This window comes from Protomyctophum bolini (genome assembly GCF_963924005.1).
Source record: "Protomyctophum bolini genome assembly, chromosome: 21".
NCBI lineage: Eukaryota > Metazoa > Chordata > Actinopteri > Myctophiformes > Myctophidae > Protomyctophum > Protomyctophum bolini.
This window is the reverse complement of record NC_137882.1, coordinates 34,798,755-34,819,319: the sequence shown is the minus strand read 5'-3', so window position 1 is coordinate 34,819,319 and position 20,565 is coordinate 34,798,755. Positions and strand designations below refer to the sequence as shown.

Genomic DNA, 20,565 nt, shown 5'->3' with positions numbered 1-20,565 from the left:
GACTACCTGGGTGAGCTTGTTTTTATCTCTAACTGAGAGATTCCCAAACCAGGACACAATGTTAAAAGTGAGTGATCTATAGACCATGGTCAGCGTGTGTTTACTAGCATTAAAATGTATCAGTTTCCTGAGAAGATAAAGCCGCTGCCTTGCCTTTTTGTAGCATTGGTCTGAAAGGTGAATGTATTGTCTATGGTCGTTCCCAGATAAAAAAAATCAGAATCTGCCAAATCTGAGAACAGAACGGACAGAACAGAACAGAACACTGAAATGGTAACTTCACATTGTAAATTGTTAATAGGCCTATGTTGTATCTTAAATGTGGATAATGGTGGGTATATTCAAATGCAGAGTCAAAAGAACAGAGTGGGAGTCCAGATGCATCCCTTAGTTTCCAATAGTAGTTTATTCAAGAGCAGCCAAAATCGTCGTGACAGACAGGAGGGATGGTATCCTGAAAGTGGGGTCCCACCACGATGCTCAGCTCATATATACATTCAATCTCTTTGTCCTGTTTCACTTGTGCATGTGCGTGCATGTTTGTAGATTTGTATAGGTGTCAGTGTGTGTGTGTGTCAGAATGTGTGTGTGTTCAGATCCCAACAATGACCCGACGTTACTGATTAACCAGGCCTTTGTCCTATCCTTCTCCAGGCTCCCTATTCTGAGAGTCCCTGGTCCGGCCAGATGCCATAGTTGGCCATTTAATATCGGCCCTCTGTCCTGGGTCACTATTTGGAATCTAGCCTGTATCATAATTCACCGACCCCACAACAGGTCTTTGTTCTAGTGACCTCCGGGCTCTCTGATCTGTATGACCGGCAGGCCAGGCGAGGGTAAGGAATGTCTCCCCTCAGTATCACCCAATGCTCATACCATTAAGAATAGACTCATACTTAAACATGGACTATAAGACTACATCTAACCCACAACTCATTATATCTCAATGTGAAATCTATCCAATGTGAAATACATGTCGTCACCTGTATCAGTGTGTAGTGGTTGTAAACACAGGTGTATTATTATGTGTCTTTATGACATGATGAAACCATCTTAACATAGTATCTACTAACTTCTGTTCTACCTCGGAGGGGGAAGGGTGGCTTGGTTTAATTCCTCTGCATGCTCCATTTGAGTTCCTCCAGCTGTTTTAGCTGGAGGCAGTCAGATTACTGGGTCTCTCCACATATCTACCCCAGATTGTGTCCCCAACTCTATTTATCTATATATATATATATCTACTGTATAATGCCTATATGTCTGGGCGCCAATACACTACACCTATACAGTACCAGTAAGACACCTGAGGGCGTACAGGTGTGTTAATAGGCCTATACAGTACCAGTAAGACGCCTGAGGGCGTACAGGTGTGTTAATAGGCCTATACAGTACCAGTAAGACGCCTGAGGGCGTACAGGTGTGTTAATAGGCCTATACGGTACCAGTAAGACGCCTGAGGGCGTACAGGTGTGTTAATAGGCCTATACAGTACCAGTAAGACGCCTGAGGGCGTACAGGTGTGTTAATAGGCCTATACGGTACCAGTAAGACGCCTGAGAGAGTACAGGTGTGTTAATAGGCCTATACAGTACCAGTAAGACTAACCCTATACAGTACCAGTAAGACACCTGAGGGCGTACAGGTGTGTTAATAGGCCTATACAGTACCAGTAAGACTAACCCTATACAGTACCAGTAAGACACCTGAGGGTGTACAGGTGTGTTAATAGGCCTATACAGTACCAGTAAGACGCCTGAGGGCGTACAGGTGTGTTAATAGGCCTATACAGTACCAGTAAGACGCCTGAGGGCGTACAGGTGTGTTAATAGGCCTATACGGTACCAGTAAGACGCCTGAGAGAGTACAGGTGTGTTAATAGGCCTATACAGTACCAGTAAGACTAACCCTATACAGTACCAGTAAGACACCTGAGGGCGTACAGGTGTGTTAATAGGCCTATACAGTACCAGTAAGACGCCTGAGGGCGTAGAGGTGTGTTAATAGGCCTATACAGTACCAGTAAGACGCCTGAGGGCGTAGAGGTGTGTTAATAGGCCTATACAGTACCAGTAAGACTAACCCTATACAGTACCAGTAAGACACCTGAGGGAGTAAAGGTGCGTACAGGGTACAGGGTTTGATGAGGTCAGCTCAACATATGGAATGTCAGAAAAGGTCAGCTCCATATATGGAGATCTAAGGGTGGCAGCAGGGGCAGTGTCTTGAGTGTACAGGGTTTGATGAGGGGGGCCCAGTTTAAAGGGCCGGGACTTAATTTTCTGACCTGTTGATAACTAACATACATAAATTTACTATATGATCCTGATTTACTATCATACCTGATGATGTAATAGTGATGTCACGAGACATCGGCAGAATATATGGGGGATTTCCCCATGTATGGGGATTTTGAGTACACTGACAAACAAAAAATCCATAGTTAACTTCGAACCATTGACAACATCGTTAGGCAGATTTGTTTTAAACAATATTTTAGATTATTATTATCGTGAGAACGATGGCTTCCATTTTCACATTGCAATCGACGAAATGGTTCTTACCCGATGGAAGAAGAAGAAGACGAGCGCTTCGTCGAATCAGTCTCACAGATCTGCTTTCATTGCCTCGATCGCAGTAACAGGGGGGGTTAGGGGTAGCAAAAGTCTTGATCCGTAGGCTATAAAAAGTCCCATTCCACCGTTCGGTTCAGAACTATCGTAGTAACGGTGAGACGCGTTGTCATTAGCATGTAGCTGAATCTGTTGGTTTGCAAGCTAGGAGGGGAACGTGTCTGGGCATGTAGCTAGCCAAGACAAGATGACAACTCGACAAGGAAGGAAAAAATGGCTTCCACACAACACCACGGTTTAGGATGTGTAAAAGTTTAGTTCGTTATAAATTACAACCCTGTCGATGACTACACGTAAAGCGGCCCTGCCGTCCTGTTTTCAGGAGGGGGGGCTTTTTTTCCTTTTTTTTTATCACGTGACCGTTACTTTAAAGCTTTGATCCGTGCTGCTTTAAATAGTGTCCGGGCGCATATTAAGATGAATGAAAGTATTGTTGTGGACTTACTTTGACTACACTTCATGCGGTGTTGGAGGCGAGTGGGTGCAATAATGCCACAACAAGGATTTCCAGGCAGTCAGGAACTTTACTGGTAGAACGGCAGGTAACACAGTTCACAGGACGGCACGGCAATAATAACAGCTCTCAACAGGCTGCGATATCACAGCCTACACTACAGCAGTACACTGTACCTGTAGCTCATGCATGTACACTGTAAACACACAGTAAACAGTCTTTGTGGCTGTCAGTCCTTGGTCCCTGGCACAGACGGAGGATATTCACTCTACGACCATACACCGGAAGACAACTCAATACTCGCGGGCTCAACAGAACACAACACGTAACTCTCTTAGCTGAGATCCAATCAGAACACATTACACTCAGTAAGGACACACACAATAGGTTGTGGGCAATATAGTAGCAGGGCATAGGTTGGCAATGGTTCCCGCGTTACAGTATTCAATAAAAAAGTGCTCGAAACATATAGATATGTGGTTCGCAGCGGACGCATGGCTAATTAAAGCCGTATTGATACGTGGATCGCAATCGCTGTGTTAATATGGTAGAAAACACTCTATTACAAACAAGGTTATATAATTATCTATATATATCCAATAGACTTATTGTAATAAAATACAATTTACAATTTAGGCATTTAGCAGACGCAAGAACAAAAAAGCATCATACATCACATAAAATCACAAAAAAGCATTTATCATCAAACATGCTAAGAACTTAACAGTGGAATATATATATAATGAAACATATAACATACATACATATAAACTATACATATATACTATACTATGCTATACATATGTACTATGACGTGCTATGGCTACATACAATGCAATTATAGTGCTGTCTACATAACATGCTATACACCTGTATCAAATGCTATCTAAGTCTACAGAAATGCTATCTAAGGGGGTAGGGTAAGTGATGGGCCATGATGGAGTCTGAAAAGTTGGGTTTTCAGACTACGGCGGAAGATTGGGAGTGATGCTGCAGTTCTGACTGCAATGGGAAGTGCATTCCACAGTTTTGGAGCCAGAAGGGAGAAGAGTTTGGGACGTGTGGAGCGTTGTCCCGGCGTTTTTAGTGAGGGTACTTCCAGCTTCCCTGCGTTGGCTGATCTGAGTGAGCGGGAGGGTTTGTAGGGTTCCATCATACTTGCAAGATATGGGGGAGCCATACCTTTGGTTGCTTTGAATGCCAACATCAGAGTTTTGTATTCTGTGCGGGCAGCGATCGTGAGCCAGTTGGTGGGAGCGGAGCAGGGGGGAGAGTTTTAAGTGCACATGCTGGTAGGCCAGTAAGGAGGGAGTTACAATAGTCGAGTTTTGACAAGACACAATGTGAATTTAACATTTCTGCGTCTATGACTTGGTGGCACCTCGACCCATGATGGATTTCTTAGTGTTTCTCTCAGGTTTCAACATAATTATATAACACTTTGGTCCAAACAGCGCTAGCAAAATGCCCAAACTAGATGCTAGAATAGCAAATACCTCCACTACATCTGCATATTTGCCTGGAGAACTGATATATGCTGGTATGAAGGCTATCCACACGGCACAGAATATCAACATGCTAAAAGTAATTAACTTAGCTTCATTGAAGTTGTCTGGAAGATTCCTTACCATGAATGCTAGGAGGAAACTGAGGAATGCTAATAACCCAATATAACCTAGTAACACCGCAAAACCAACTGTTGATCCAACATTGCACTCATAGACTATCTTTTCAGAATAGTATTGTGTGTTTTTATGTGGAGTTGGTGAGGCAGACAAAAGCCAGACTATGCAGATTATTGCCTGGATTGAAGTAAGAGCCAGAACTGTTCCTCTCTGCTGCATAGGACCAAACCACTTCATGATGTCTGCACCACCAGGCTTGGAGGCCTTGAACACAGCCAGCACCACCATAGTCTTTACCAGGATGCAGGAGACACACTGCACAAAGCTGATCCCAAATATTGCATGCCTCAGCTGACAAGTCCAGAGTCTGGGACGACCAATGAACAAGAGTGAGCACAAGAAACATAGTTTGAGTGAAAGCAAGAGTTGGAAGCTGAGTTCTGAGTTGTTGGCGCGGACCATTGGCGTCTCTTTATGATAAACAAAGATCCCCAGGACAATAGCACAGACAAATGTTCCTAGCAATGAGATGGTTGTTAAGGAGATCCCCAGGGCCTCATGGTAGGACAGGAAATCAATGCTCTTAGGGACACAGTGGTCACGCTGGGGACTGGACCAGAAGTCCTCTGGACAACTGGTGCACTCTGTAGAGTCTAACAAATAGCACAAGATTAAAGGTACAGGCACGTATCGTCTTATAACCTTCTGTACATATACTGTAGCTACATTATGTAACCCTACCTGTCTCGTTGCTGATCTCTCCCTCAGAACAAGCAATGCAATCAAAGCAGCAGACAGGTTCTCCTTTCCTTCTGGCCACACGGGTTCCAGGAGAACAGCTCTCACTGCACACCGACCGAGGAGGCTGCAGAGGAACATGACATTGATTAGTTTAACTATGAATTTCATTCACATCATGAGCTCAATTAAAAAAATTAGAAAGCTGAAATTACTTTTGCAGATTTAAAGTTCCAGAAGATTCTGTCTTCATCGAGGGTGAATTCTTCATCTCCGGAGGCTGTCTTTTTGACCACACCTACATTGTGAATATTTCTGCTTCCATCAGGGAGCCACGCCCAGTTCAATATATCGAAGATTGGTAAAGCATCACCATTCTCATCAAAGTATACACGATCACCACCAGATGTGGTGAAGTTGACCTTTTCCAGGTAATAGAGAAGCTAGAAATGGTGATGAGCAGAATCATGAAGAGCAAGATACTTTAAAAACATACTTATAGGGTCCTCTTATGTGCCCATGTCATGCTACACACTATTTGGGGATTTAAGCATTGTGAAAGGGGTGTTCCTGTTGCTGAGTTGCTATCTTTGTTATGATTTATTTTAAATATGGTGAGATTAACTTTATAAACTGTTATAAACTAGACTGTACAGCCCGATAATATGTTGTTGTTTCAAAGGTTAACTGAATTAATATCCCACCTGCCATGGCTGTATTGTCTGCAAACTGGCACAGCTGTGCCCAGGGAAAGGCCCTCTTCCTGGCACACACTGCAACATGTCATGGAGGGCGTGGGCCAGAGCATACACAGCCTTGTACACATTGTACTCTGCAGTGAGATCAGACACATCCAACAGTGTAGTTTCTGCTGTTCCCAGGTCCTCTTGTCCAGTACACACCCTTCCACCAGCATCCACCCACTCTGGTGGAAGGGGTGGAAATTTACACCGGAATGTGTGTTCCCAAAACTGCCTCACCTGAAAGAACACAATTAATTCATAAGTAAACCGGTAAATGCAATGAATTGATAAATGTATTGATTATTCAACTGTGAATTATTCATTCACAGTTTGCAGATAATACAGTGGTACAATTATACAATGGTGCAAAAAGGATAACGCAAAATGTCCCAAGGGCTTGTGTCCATTGTGGTCCTGTTTATTCAATTAATTGAGACATTTAAAGACATGCAATTCAATTAAATATACAATCAAATTAAACAAAAATACTTACTATGTTATCCTGGTCATTGTCAGGACGTATTTTTAACAAGACGTCCTTCAAACCTGGTATCTCTCCACGACGGATGGCAAAACCCAGGGTGCCTCTGAGGTATGGCAGGTAGTGAGGAGACTGGAGATGAGAATCTCCCCACCAACCTGAAGTGGCAGGTAAGATCCATAGCAGACCTGTCACATTCTGCTTAACCACCTGTTCATCGTTTCGAAATAAATGAAAGGCATGTCTTTCTTTCAATACATTCTCATTTTAGATTCTTCTAATTACGAATCCCTAAATTAACATCCTCCACAGATGTATTGTAACACAAACCTCATCCAAGACATTATACATATAGGGCCCGTATCCAAACATAATGACCACCCGAGCTGTGGACGTCTTCATCACAGTGACGATCCTCTGGAGTTTATCCAGGTCATTGTGGAAGGGCAGAGCCTCTGAATAAGCCACACAACCCAGACCAGACTGGTCCAGGCCAGACTGGAACAATCGGGCGGCGTCACGGCCAGCATCATCATCACTGAACAACAGTCCTACCCAGGTCCACTCGAACCACCTCATAGTCTGGAGCATAGCTCGCACCTGAGTGGATGAAGAATGGACGGAAATGTAGGTTAGATCATACAGTACATGGGCAAACAGCGGCCCAGGGGCCACATACGGCTCCCGTGTTCACTTATGTGGTCTGCAGGTTAATATTGGAATACTGTTATATTATTGATTTCAGCTGTTACAATTCCAAACAGGACCTGCTTTAATTATATCTATAATGGTCAATATTAGTAGCATAACTACAATTTCAATTCTGTCATTGTCATTGTTGTTTAATTTAAGTTAACATAAGTACAAATAAATACATTTGAAATTAAATCATTAGGCCTACTTTTCAGGATTCCAATTAATCTATCAAAAATAGCAATAGCAGGAGTCTGTTAAATAATTGCTAAAATAGAAGATCCCAAACTCAAAACGAGTCGCAGTGCAACGTGTGTTGAGCTAGAATGGAGATAAGATATTTCTACCCAACAGTATATGCAATGTGGATACCCTCTGGAGTCAGTGTGGAAATACAGTGGCCCTCTGGAGTGAGTGTAGAAATATAGTGGCCTTCTGGAGTGAGTGTAGAAATATAGTGGCCCTCTGGAGTGAGTGTAGAAATATAGTGGCCCTCTGGAGTGAGTGTAGAAATATAGTGGCCCTCTTGAGTGAGTGTAGAAATATAGTGGCCCTCTCCTACTTCAAAGTTACCCACCCCATGGGTTTGAGTATTCCAGTTTGTGAAACATGAACTATTAGATACCAACACATCTATTGTTATAGAAGTTCACCTGGAAGGCAAAACTTGGCATTGTTCTGAAGAAGGATGAAAACTGAGTCCGGTCGCTCAGACAGGAACAACCAGCAAAGTAACTTATCTGGAAAAACAGAATAAAAACAAATACAAAATATATATTATGTAATGTACTAGATCATAGGTATTCAACAGTGCATCTGGTACACTCAGGGCAGTGCTACTCAACCCACGGCCAACAATGAAAATATAATATTAGTTATTTTCATTGTTTTGAACAAGATTTTAGTTATTGTATTGTAAAAGGTTGTATGGCCTGATGTCAACTTAGTATGACGTCCAAGCTACACCAGGCTTTTCTCGCGCATTTACTCTAAACGCGCGGACCGTGCGTGCGTAAGCCAAATGCCCTGGCTACATCGATCTGTCAGCCGCACGGCAGGTTTGTGCGGGACATTCCGGGAGGATATATAGATACGCGCGCATGGGGGCATACGCACGTAATTTTTTTTTAACCGATCCTATTTTTAGAGCACGCGTAGGATGGCCCGCGGTATCCGTGCGTCTGGTGTAGCTGGTATCATTGACATATATTGGTCCTATCCAAACGCACTGTACGCGCGCGCAGTAAACGCATACGCACGTGCGCAAAATTGCCTGGTGTAGCTTGGCCGTTAACCACTTACTTTATCATCTGTGATAATCTGTTCATTATATGTGCTCTTCAAATTTTGTGAATGAAGCCTCATTTTGGTCTTCAACCAGCCAAAATTCTCCCACGTCTCCCACCTTCTCCGCTCCCTCCATTGGCTCCCGGTCGCTGCCCGCACAGAGTACAAAACTCTGATGCTGGCATTCAAAGCAACCAAAGTATGGCACCCCCATATCTTGCATGTCTGACCGAACCCTACAAACCCTCCCGAGTGCTCAGATCAGCCAACGCAGGGAAGCTGGAAGTACCTTCACTAAAAACGCCGGGACAACGCTCCACACGTCCCAAACTCTTCTGGCTCCAAAACTATGTAACGCACTTCCCATTACAATCAGAACTGCAGCCTCACTCCCAATCTTCTGCCGTGGTCTGAAAACCCATCTCTTCAGACTCCATCATGGCACTTAGCACTTGCCCTAGCCCCGACATTTTTATAGATAGCATTTTATGTAGACTTATAGCATGTTTATGTAGACATAGCACTATAGAGTAAACATGCATAGTTCCATTATATAGATATTCCACTGTTACGATCTTAGTTTACGTATGATAACTACTTTTTATGTATGTGATGTATTGCGATGCTTTTTGTTCTTGCTTAATGTACTTGCTCTGGATTAAGAGCGTCTGATAAATGCCTAAATTGTAAATTGTTGTAACTTCATCACAATGTTCTTGTTCATTGAGGTTTGGCCTCATAGATGGAAATGTGGCTTTTTTTTTTGTTTCCTTCATCTTTAGACTAGTCGTGACTTGTGTAGTATGTTCCAAAATACATTTGTAAATGTTTCAAAATAATAGGCCCCTGAGCCATCTTAAGTTGAGTAGCCCTGCCCTAGGACACAAATATCTGGGTAGAAGCAAGCAGAGCCTGTGCTGTTTCTACCCTGCCATATGGTCACAGTGCAGATTGAATACACCTGTCCTTAAGCACCATGGACATCAACACTGTCACGATCATCAATTTTAACTCCTAATGAACTACTAGGCTACACATTTTACTAGATACATGGATATTGGCTTTTTCATAGGACGGGCAATAACAACAAGCCATTCTGGGCAATCACCTGGTACTGCACCAGAATAATTCTGTATACATGGGAGTGCATAATGCTTTAACCCTAGAACACTAAACATATTTTCTGTTACACCATCACTAAATACTTTATAATATAATATAATTATAATATTTTCTAAAATCTGTGGAAAAACGTGCATATTAGTTTTTAAATATTCCTTTAAAAAAGAGAAATGAAGTTGGGAACTTCTCCTTTGGTCCACCCATTCCTAAGACATGTGAGAATGGTCCAGTGGATACAAAAAAGTCCATTGGTGTATTGGGATTTTTCTCTATCACACTATCACTAAACACGGTGAATTCACCTGAACACCTGCCTGTAGAAAAAACCAGGAATGTGGGCAGGGAAACAAACCTACCTTCTATGATGTCACTGAGCATAATGAAGGTACTGAAAGACACACCCACCTCAGACATCAGCAATATGAAACATATACTATAATCGCCCGGGTGAAAATCACCCGTGTAGTGTTCTAGGGTTAAAAGAAATGCACTGACAGTACCAGAACTGTCAATTTCCATAATTTGACCACACTTTTAATAGCTGCTTTTAACCCTCCACTGTGTGCATTCAGAATGACCAGGTCATAAGTGTACATAAGGTGATTCATGATAGTTAGGCCTACCTACCATAGTTATAAGACAGCCTTATTGCACTTATTTCATTCACTAGATAGATCATCCACGTGCACAATGTGCTTAGATATGCCACAACCAGCTTCTGAAACAGTTTGGTTTATCCTGTCAAAAGCTCAAGAAGTTTCAATTTAGCATAGGGAGATAGTGGAAATACTGTCAATCATTTATTTTATTGCAAAAATGCATAACACTGTGCCAGGTTTCTTTTTAAATCTGAACTGGTTATCTGCAGTAAAGACAAACATTTCCAGATGTACGAACATGATTATTGCCAATACTGTGGAGAGGATGCTGGACAGAGAGATTTGGATGTGCTGTTTGAGAACTTACATGTCCTGCCATTGGCAATTCAGTAGAATGCAGTGCATTGTCAGAAAAAGAACAGTTCAGCAGAATGCAGTGCATTGTCAGAAACAGAACAGTTCAGTAGATTGTCAGTGCATTGTCAGAAACAGAACAGTTCAGTAAACGGGCATTGTCAATGTGTTATATTTAAATGATCCTGAATAGATATTGTTCCTCTGCTGGACACTTCTTTTCAGTAGCAAAGCAGTAGCATTAAAGGTATATTCAGTGATTTCACTTAATTCAAATATCACTTATTTTTTTGTTTTGTTGTGATAATCCTCTCTACTATAGAGTGTGCTGACCATATAAGGAGTTCCTCCCTGTCCCCAGTTAACCCCTGGGGGTCAAAAAACCTTAGGTTTCGTTTTTGGCTCTCTATCCTGATTGGATGAAAGGCTTAGGTCCCAGCCAAAAACGAAACCTAAGGTTTTTTGAGTGAAATCACTGAATATACCTTTAAAACATCAGGCTAATCAGTGAATTAAACCTGCAGGGAAAACATGCATTTTCAGAAACCTTCAAGAAAAGATCAGCAAAGTGTGAAGAGTTGGAATGGCACATCTGTAGGTCTATTTAGTTTACCTGCCTTTTCTTTAAGGACAGGCTCTAATTGTACAGAGGTGATTGACTCATGAACCAACAGACCTGTAAAACACAGGCTAAGTGCAGTTACTTACCACTTTCACTTAAAACAAAGGGGGGAAAAATAAAGACAGAATAAGAAAGAAAAATTGCAGCCTACAACCTCAGAACATGTCACACTGTGACCTTGTTGATCGGCTGTGTTTGATACTTTTGTCTAACACCAGCATAATAATGAAGAAATAGGGCATTAAAAATGCATTACGAGTTGAAACATGGAGACACGAGGTTTCTTCTCGACAGCAACGATTATGTTCTATGTCTTTCAAACGGCAAAAAGACCAAATTTTATATTTATCATATTATAGATTTGCAAATAGCCAAGTAAGCAAAATTAAATAAAATAGGCTATTGTGAAAGTGGATAGGAAACTCACCATGGGCACTCTGTATACACCTAATATTCTAGAGATGGTAATAGAACTTTTTGAGGTACTAGGACCCACAATTCCAAGTACTGGCGGAGAGCCAACACAGCTCTGATCCAGTGTAAACTGCTCCTCTCTCCCACTGATCAATGACAACGCTGCAGGGACTGCAACTCCAAGCGTTAAACAGGTGTCATAGCAACGGTATCCCAGAGTCACATTGGGGAGCAGGCTGGGGTCTCTGTTGATCTCAGTGATGGCAAAAGCCATGATCTGTGCCAATCTGAACATTGAAATGGAAAAACTAACACAAACAATTGCACTGTAGCCTTGAATATCATTGCTGTCGGACAGAAACCTTGCATCTCCATATTTAAACGTTCTGTTTTAGTTTAATAAATGACTTACTTTGTCATACTACAGTGACAAAAAAAACGTGCCATTTTTGAAGAAAATATTTAAGTGAAAGTGCTTGTGACTAAATAATAACGACCCGATCCATCCAAACACATGTTCTGAGAAGGTTTCCACCCGACAGCCTATATCTTTGTAGAAATATACACATCAACTAATCATGTTTCTATATATCAAAACAAGGTTAGTGTTGTCTTGCTGGCTATTCGTGATACTCACCGACTGCAGGAGGGCTTCTGTTCCTTGGACTGTGTGAAAGTCAGCTCAGGGAACACAGAGGAGAAGTGGAATGGAAACAAACCACCCAGAAGCACATCTCCAGCCTTGTTCATTCCTCCATGTTTTAACGGTGCCTGTAACTCACAAGAAGAGGAAGAGGATGAAGACAAAGGAGAGAAGGAAGAGAACAACATCAAGTATGAAAACAGTTGTATGTCTAAAGAAGCCCTCATGACTGTCCTCAACAACCCCCCTCCCACCTTCTCCAACCCTTGTCCAGTTGTTAGGTTTTATACACAGTGCAGTGCCATCCCCTGTGCCAGATGACGACATTATGTAGTCTTTCACAACACCGATCTGGGCCTAGGCACACCCAGAGGCAGGGCTTAAAGGTTTATTGCCACCTGCTTGACACAAAGCCAACCTTAAGACTACCGAGGGCTCCCGACTCGTACCGAGGCGATTTAGAGGGTGAACACACAGGATGGATATCCTGTTGTGGGCGTCTTAACGTCTATCTTAATGCTAAATAAATAGCGTCAATGCTAGCGAGATAAAATATAGCCATCCTTGCTCTAGAAAGCGCAAATGTTTCCATCTAGACCACCGGGTTTTCAGCAAAGACCTCTGAACATCGCACGTTTTATCCAAACCACGGAGAGCTCCGTAGATTTCGAGTTATTCAGTTAGTCAGCCTGTATAATGGGATGCAGGCGGGGGCGAGGTTGCGCAGGATCGCTAAAGAAGAAAAGGCCGAGCCAAAATAATAATGAAAAAATAGAAATCAGCGATCTGGTTTGATATCAATAATATAAGCTTATCAGACGGAGCATTCTGCCAGAAGTGGAAGCTAATTAGATTCCTTATGGCGGAGCGTTACGTCACAAGCAGTAAGTCTGTTAACATACATAGGTATCAGTGGTGGAAAGTAACACAGTAGATTTACTGAAGTAGCCTACTGTACTTAAGTTCAATTTTGAGGTATTTGTATTTGTCATTTCCAATGCTTTTACTTCTACTCCACTACATCTCGAATCCCAATATTGTACTTTTACTCCTCTACATTTAATTTGTAGATTTTGATTATTATTACAAAACACACATTAACCACTTCAGCCGATTGAAAATAGCCGATTGCGACGCAATGTGAGCTTGTAGATCAGCTATTTTCAAAAGATTTGAAATGGGCCATATTCCATATAATGAGTAGGCTACTTATACTTTTGGTACATTAAGTACATTGTGATGCCAATACTTTTGTACATGGAGAGACAATGAATTCTGCAATAAACGTGCAAATCGGTTCGCAACATGTCGCCTTAGTCAGAGACAGGTTGGTGGTCAGTGGTGGTCAGTGTCAGGTTAGTGGTCAGTTGTGGTCAGTGGAAGGTTGGTGGTCAGTGGTGGTTAGTGTCAGGTTGGTGGTCAGTGTCAGGTTGGTGGTCAGTGGCAGGTTGCTGGTCAGTTGTGGTCAGTGTCAGGTTGGTGGTCAGTGGCAGGTTGGTGGTCAGTGGCAGGTTGGTGGTCAGTGTCAAACCAAACTCAGCTTCTTCTACACAACGGTAGAGTCTGTTCGCCTATACAGCAGTGAGTGCTGGACCCTGAAGCCTGAAGCCAACTCTGCATAAGTTTCTAGACGGGTGCTACACCAGAATGCTGCGAGTACTTAACATCAGTCACGACGACGTCCCACATTAACATGTGCAACAACAACGAGCTGGCCAGATGTATGGAAAACCGGGATGACTGGAAGAAACGATGGAGGGCTCGTCTGAGGACGACCTAGAGAGAGAGACAGGTTGCCGGTCAGTGGCAGGTTGCCAGTCAGTGGCAGGTTGCCGGTCAGCTGCAGGTTGCCAGTCAGTGGCACCTGGAAAATTTGGGCACCATAAAAACTGTTCAGCTCTGAAGTTGTTAATCAGAGCAGTGGTCAGTCCTCCCCCCACTTCTCAGGTGGCCACTCCTGATTACCACTGAAGTGTGAGGGAAAACAAGAGTAAAGCCCAAGTCATCTTTAACTCACCAGTTGTGTCCCAAATGACAGTCCCTTAGTTGAGTGATGTCATGCATGCAGGCAGGCAGTTAGGCAGGTAGGCACGCACACACACACACACACACACACACACACACACACACACACACACACACACACAAACACAAACAAACAATGATGTTATTTAATTAACGCCTTAGAGGCAATTTAAATAACACAAGGTTGAAACATTGCAATAACACAAATTAAATATCACATGGTTCAATGCCTTGGCAAGTTAGCTGATCTTATTGTTTATTTGACAAGACTGTCAATAGCGTACGTTTAATGCCTTTAATCCTGATGTCCAGTTTCCCTGTCTACAATGATGTGACATGAAGAGTGTTTGTGTTTGTGTGTTTTATTCCTGAATAAAGTGCCTGGTGCTGGGAGTCTGGTGCAACGCACAGGGCCTGACCTGGTGAGAGCAGGAGTGGACCTGGTGAGACGTAGGAGGTGCCCGGACAGGAGTCAACCTAGAGCCATATGAAATCCGTGTTAACGGAATCGCGGATGGAATCGCGGAAATGACCAATAAAAATGGAATTGGAATAAAACGCGTAATATTGCGGAATTGGTCATTCAGTTTTCAGGAGAAAATGGAACATTCAGTGGTCAGGTTTGTTCAGCAATCAAGTGAAGACGGAGGAGCGAGCTTTTTAGCCACACGCGTGAACGTGCAGTAAGCATGTCGTTGTTGTTTACGTTGTCAGATACTTTTATTTTGAAGGTTTAACAGGATGTTCAATGTGTTTTTGTGAGTTAAGATAACTGACCGGTGCTCCATGCTGTTGTGCTGTGTTAAGTTACACAAGTGACGTTGTTTGGGCGGAAACAGTGCTCTCTGATTTTCACAATAAATTTACACTACAGCTGTTGCAACGTGTACGTCACTTCCACAATGCTCCAAAACACAACAACACAACCATGTCCAAGCGAGCGGCTCCCTCCCCTTTAGGGTCTTCAAAAAAGTTATGAAACTCCACGCTAGGCACTAAATACAGAGCAGATCAGTACACTGACTTTTATGCCTCAGGGGATAAGCTTTTTTTAAATGCTGTCAACATACCGTGGACTGGACTCGCAAAAACATGTGCGACGATCACATACCCTACAAAAGCCTTAAAAAGAACAAAGAAAAACACTGTGCTTCTCAAAGCACACCAGCTCTGCAAACGACCATAACAGCAAGTACCTCATCAGCAGACTCAAGGCTCAAAGCTTTGAACAAGCTAAAGAAGCTTTCTAGTGAAACCATAGACTGTAAAAAATATGGACAAAGCGTTCCGCGGGTCTAACATGAACGTAAAATGAAGCCTGTCAGTCCTTGCAATGGAAGTCGCCATCTTTCTAGATCCGTTTGGGCCCAGCTGGCCCATTGGCTGGCCCAGACAACGAGGCGGGACTTCCCCCCTTCTTCTTCGTTGGTTTTTATTTTGACTCGAGTGGGTGGGGGGTCCCGTTCATAGACTGTAACGGTAGCCACGCCCCTCAGAAAATGCGCGACTTTATGGTCATTATTTTTATAAATGGGACCATAATTTTCCAAAAAGAATATTATGACATTAGAAATGAGACTTTAAACTAGTGACTGGAAGCAAAAAGTATTCATGACCATGTTTATTAAGGTAATACAGTCTAGGTGAAGTTGGGCCCAAATACATGAGCCCAATGACAGCGCCACAACAGAACTTTCATTTCCTTAGTGGCTTCACAAAATATCTGTCTGACTGCCCCCCTGAGTGAAACACTGCAAGCAGGGAGGAGCGCTGCCCGAGAACGAAACTACCCTTCGCTAAACGCATCTGCCCTGTGTGTTTGACCAACATATAAGTGCTGTTTTGGAGAAACTGCGTGGGAAGAAGTTGGCGGTGGTTGTTGATGAGACAACCGATACCAGGGACTGCAGCGTTTATATTGATTGATTGATTGAATACTTTATTGAAAATATATTTCAAAAGGATGAATTCACAAGAAAGCTGTTTCCATTGTGGTCCTCTTGGGGAAAGGGGAAGGGGAGCAACAGACAATAACGGTACAATACAAACAAAAACAGGAGGCAAAAAACAAACATAAAACAAAAAACACAAGAAACAGGACAAAATTCATGTAAACTGACCAATAAAACTGGATTTATTTTCTTTTTTCCCCTTCCTTTTGTTTTCTTTCATTTGTGCCATTTATATATTCTACACTATATTTACACTATGTTTTAAAAATATCAAAGGAACTGGTCACCTTGAGGCTGGAAGGCAAGCCATTCCACTGAACTGCTGCCGAGTACAGGAATGATGTTTTTCCCATATTGGTATGAAAAAGGCAGGGTTTAAAATCAGTAGGGCTCCCTCTGGTGTAGTGCCTGTGAATATCACTAACCGTTGAAAAATAGTCACTGAAATATTTGGGTGCTACATTATTTCTAATCCTGTGAACTAGACACGTTCTGAACATCGTCATTGGTGAGCTACTTAACAGCCTATCAACATAGCGTTTAAATAGACTACATTATTTTAGCTGCAGTGTGCATTGTTCACATGCAAAGTGTGATAACGATGATCAGTGATCACAATAACATAGCGTTTAAATAGCCTATATTATTTTAGCTGCTGTGTGCATTGTTCACATGCAAAGTGTGATAACGATGATCAGTGATCACAATAACATAGTGTTTAAATAGCCTACATTATTTTAGCTGCTGTGTGCATTGTTCACATGCAAGGTGTGATAACGATGATCAGTGATCACAATAACATAGTGTTTAAATAGACTACATTATTTTAGCTGCTGTGTGCATTGTTCACATGCAAAGTGTGATAACGATGATCAGTGATCACAATAGATACAACTAGGGCTAATCACTGACACTATTGTGATTAAATAGCCAAACAGTACAAAGCAAGTTATCAATATAGGACTATAATGGTAAATCAAATTATAACTTCTTGCTAAGTCTGGTGCACCCATCTTTGTTTAATGCAAATAATGTACAATATAGGTGCACATTAATGATATAAAGTAAACTAAAGGTGCATAAATTATGCATTACTATAATTTACTATATTATCACAATAGAATAGATATAGCTAGGCTACTGGCATTGTCATATCAGTAGTAGGGCTAGCTGTATTTGTTTACACTTGAAATGTGAGTGACCTTTCTGTGAGGGCCTTTCTGTGTGGAGTTTGCATGTTCTCCCCGTGTCCCCTAGGGTAGATACCCTCACAAAAACATGCTGCAATCCTGGTCTCTAAAACTACCTCCCCCTGGCCAGCCGGGGCGCCTGGTGGAGGGGAAAGGAACTGGTCGGAATAACATGTCCCTTCCACGCGCTACGTCCGGCCGGGGAAATTCCCCTCTGTCAGGGGAAAAGAAGCAGCTTGGACTCCTCATGCATAGAAGGAGGCATGAGGTCAGTCCGCTGCCCACCCAGGTTGGCAGAGGAAGTGTAGCGCCCAGGATTACTTATATAATTGGCACTGGGTGAAAAGAAAAACTGGGTTACAAAATCGTGGGATAAAATTTAACGGAAAAAAAAAAAGAAATGTGAGTGACGTTTTTATTTTGTCACAATATAATTATGTTTGGCTTGTGTTATCTTCCATTGCAGGTGTTGAAAACCACTACTATCTGGTGGATGTGATTTTCATGGAGCGATGCAACCACTCAACAGTTGCCCAAGCCATCATACAATCCTTCCACAGCAATAATCTGGACCTGAATGATGTCTGGGCAGTGGTCACAGATAATGCTGCCTACTGTCTGAAGGCATACCGGTAGGCTACTGGACAAGGAGTTTATGTTAAGAATCAAATGTTAAAGTGTATTATTGTATTCGTAAAATGTAATGAAAGGAGAAAAAGGCCACTTTTAACAATTGATTGTTTAAGCCTGTAAGACTAAGACTTCTAAGATTCTCACCCCTGGACACAACTGTAAATAAATACAATAATGTATAATAACTGTGTGTGTGTGTGTGTGTGTGTGTGTGTGTGTGTGTGTGTGTGTGTGTGTGTGTGTGTGTGTCATACAGGGATATTCTGCAAGGAATGATGCCCAACAGTGTCCATGTAACCTGCCTCTGCCATATCATCAACGGGAGGCATACTATGATCCGACAGACCATTGCTCCGAAGGAGCATTGGTCCGAGGTGCGCTGGGTGTCGGGAGAGGGTTGGGGTTAGGTTTAGGTGTGCTGCCCCGGGGGAGGTTAGGGTTAGGGTGAGGGTTTGAGGTAGGTTGTCGATCGGACCAATGCTCCGTCGGACCAAAGTATAGTAACCATCATCAACCTGGTGGGTGATACCTGGCAGCACTACAACTACTTCTCTGAAGCTGTATCACTTGTGTCAGCGATGAGATCTGTCTTCTGCAGGAAGCCTGCTAGAAAGAGAAGATGGGTGAGCAGCTTCCTCGTCAACAAGGAGTTTGTGCACACCAAGGCTCCTCCTGAATCAGTGGGTACCAGATGGAATAGCTGGTTTGAGGCAGTGCAGTACCACGCAGAGCATGTTCATCTGTACAAAGATTTTTTTCCTGGCAGAAAATTCATCCGCCCAAGCAGTCACAAACATCATCAGCCTGCTGGAAACAGAGGAAAAGTTGGAGGCCCTCACTGTGAAGCTAACCTTCATCGCAGAAGGCTGCTCCAAACTGATGACAGCTCTGACCATCCTGGAAGGAACCCACCAACCCACAGCAGTGTCTGCATACAACATCATGGAGGACCTGGGCTCTTACCTAGTGAATGGAACCGCAAAAAAATGCGGGTTTGGTGCCAAGACAGATGAGCTGCTGAAGAAGACAGGTGTTCGAGAGAGGAAGCAGATTCTCGACAATCTCCATGATGCCTTCCACTTGGCCTTCACAAAGTTCTCCAAGCACTGGGACCTTCACCCTGCCAAACAGGTCTACAAGCTCATAAGAGTGTTTGATCCAAGGCAGGCACCATCCATGGGGAAGCAGATGAAAGCCTACACAGCACTCAAAGCCATGGAACAGCCATCACCTGAGCTCAGTGAGCAATGGATTGCCTACCAGCACTGCAGGGAGCCCTTGGAAGCTGATGTCACGCTTGCTGATTACTGGAAGGGCATGAGTGTGAGATTACCAAAGGTTGCAGAAGTCAGCTCAGTTGACTGTGAGAGGAGTTTCAGCAAGTATAAGATTCTCCTTACAGACAAGAGAGATGCACTCGACGAGCTCAACACCAAGAGGCTGACCATCATGTACTTCAATGGAGATGTCTCCGACAGATGGAATGAATGGAAAGCAAGCTAAACGGACAGACAGGAGCTAATAACTTAAGGAGTAGTCAGCTACTATACTGCTACAGGGAAACAGAAAGTAGAAACACTTGTGATGTGAAACACGTTTTATTGTTTCAGTTTATTCCACAATTCAGGTTTTGATTCAAGTCGCTGCACTGTTGTTCATTTATAATGAAGCTGAAAAGCACTTTATTTTATCTTTATAACAGAAAAACGTATTATTTATTATTTGTCTTTATTTTAATTGAACAGTATTTCTGTGTTGCAGCACTTTACAAATTAAACGGACTGTTGTTTCTCCATTCATTGTGGACATTTATTCATTAGTGATGTGTGCCGGTTCCGTTTATGGTACTTCCGTTTCCGGGTTATTTCCATTTCCGGTAAAACATTTGCATAAAAAGCAAAATACGGAATTCAGAAATATTAAAATGGAAAAAACTGAATTTGGGAAAAAATAAAACGGAATTGGGAAAAAAATAAAACGGATTTCATATGGCTATAAACGTTATGCAATGCTGATCCGGTGCAGATTATTCTTATTCGCCGTGGGGTTTTATGGCGGTTGGCATTCATACGGGCAAGTCGGTGCTTAGGCAGTTCATCATGTTTTTTCCGAGACCGAGAGACAGACCCCGCCATCTCGCAAGGTCCTCCTCGGGAGAAACCATGGAGAAACAGGAGGGGAAGGGGGAATCGAGTGTTGTGGTGTTGGGTGAAATGTGACTCTTCTATTCACAAACACACTAGATCATGGGCGCGTCCATTTTAGATGCCCTGGCTTCTACAAGTAACGGAAGCGACCCGCCGTCCTCTTTTCAGGAGGGGGGGTTTCCAGAACACGTAACCGGATCTTTGAAGATGCGA

At 42.7% G+C, this 20,565-nt stretch overlaps 1 protein-coding gene across 1 annotated transcript; it reads right to left on the bottom strand.

Annotated features, from left to right (window-relative positions):
* Positions 1-4,448: 4,448 nt before the first annotated feature.
* LOC308336512 (extracellular calcium-sensing receptor-like) lies at positions 4,449-12,512 on the bottom strand (the record flags this gene model as incomplete). Its single annotated transcript, XM_080793878.1, has 8 exons — positions 4,449-5,362; positions 5,451-5,574; positions 5,663-5,890; positions 6,152-6,372; positions 6,737-6,777; positions 7,021-7,271; positions 11,986-12,049; positions 12,400-12,512. The coding sequence occupies 8 exons, from the start codon at positions 12,510-12,512 to the stop codon at positions 4,449-4,451; spliced, it is 1,956 nt and encodes a 651-aa protein (XP_080650004.1).
* Between the last annotated feature and the right edge of the window lie 8,053 nt (positions 12,513-20,565).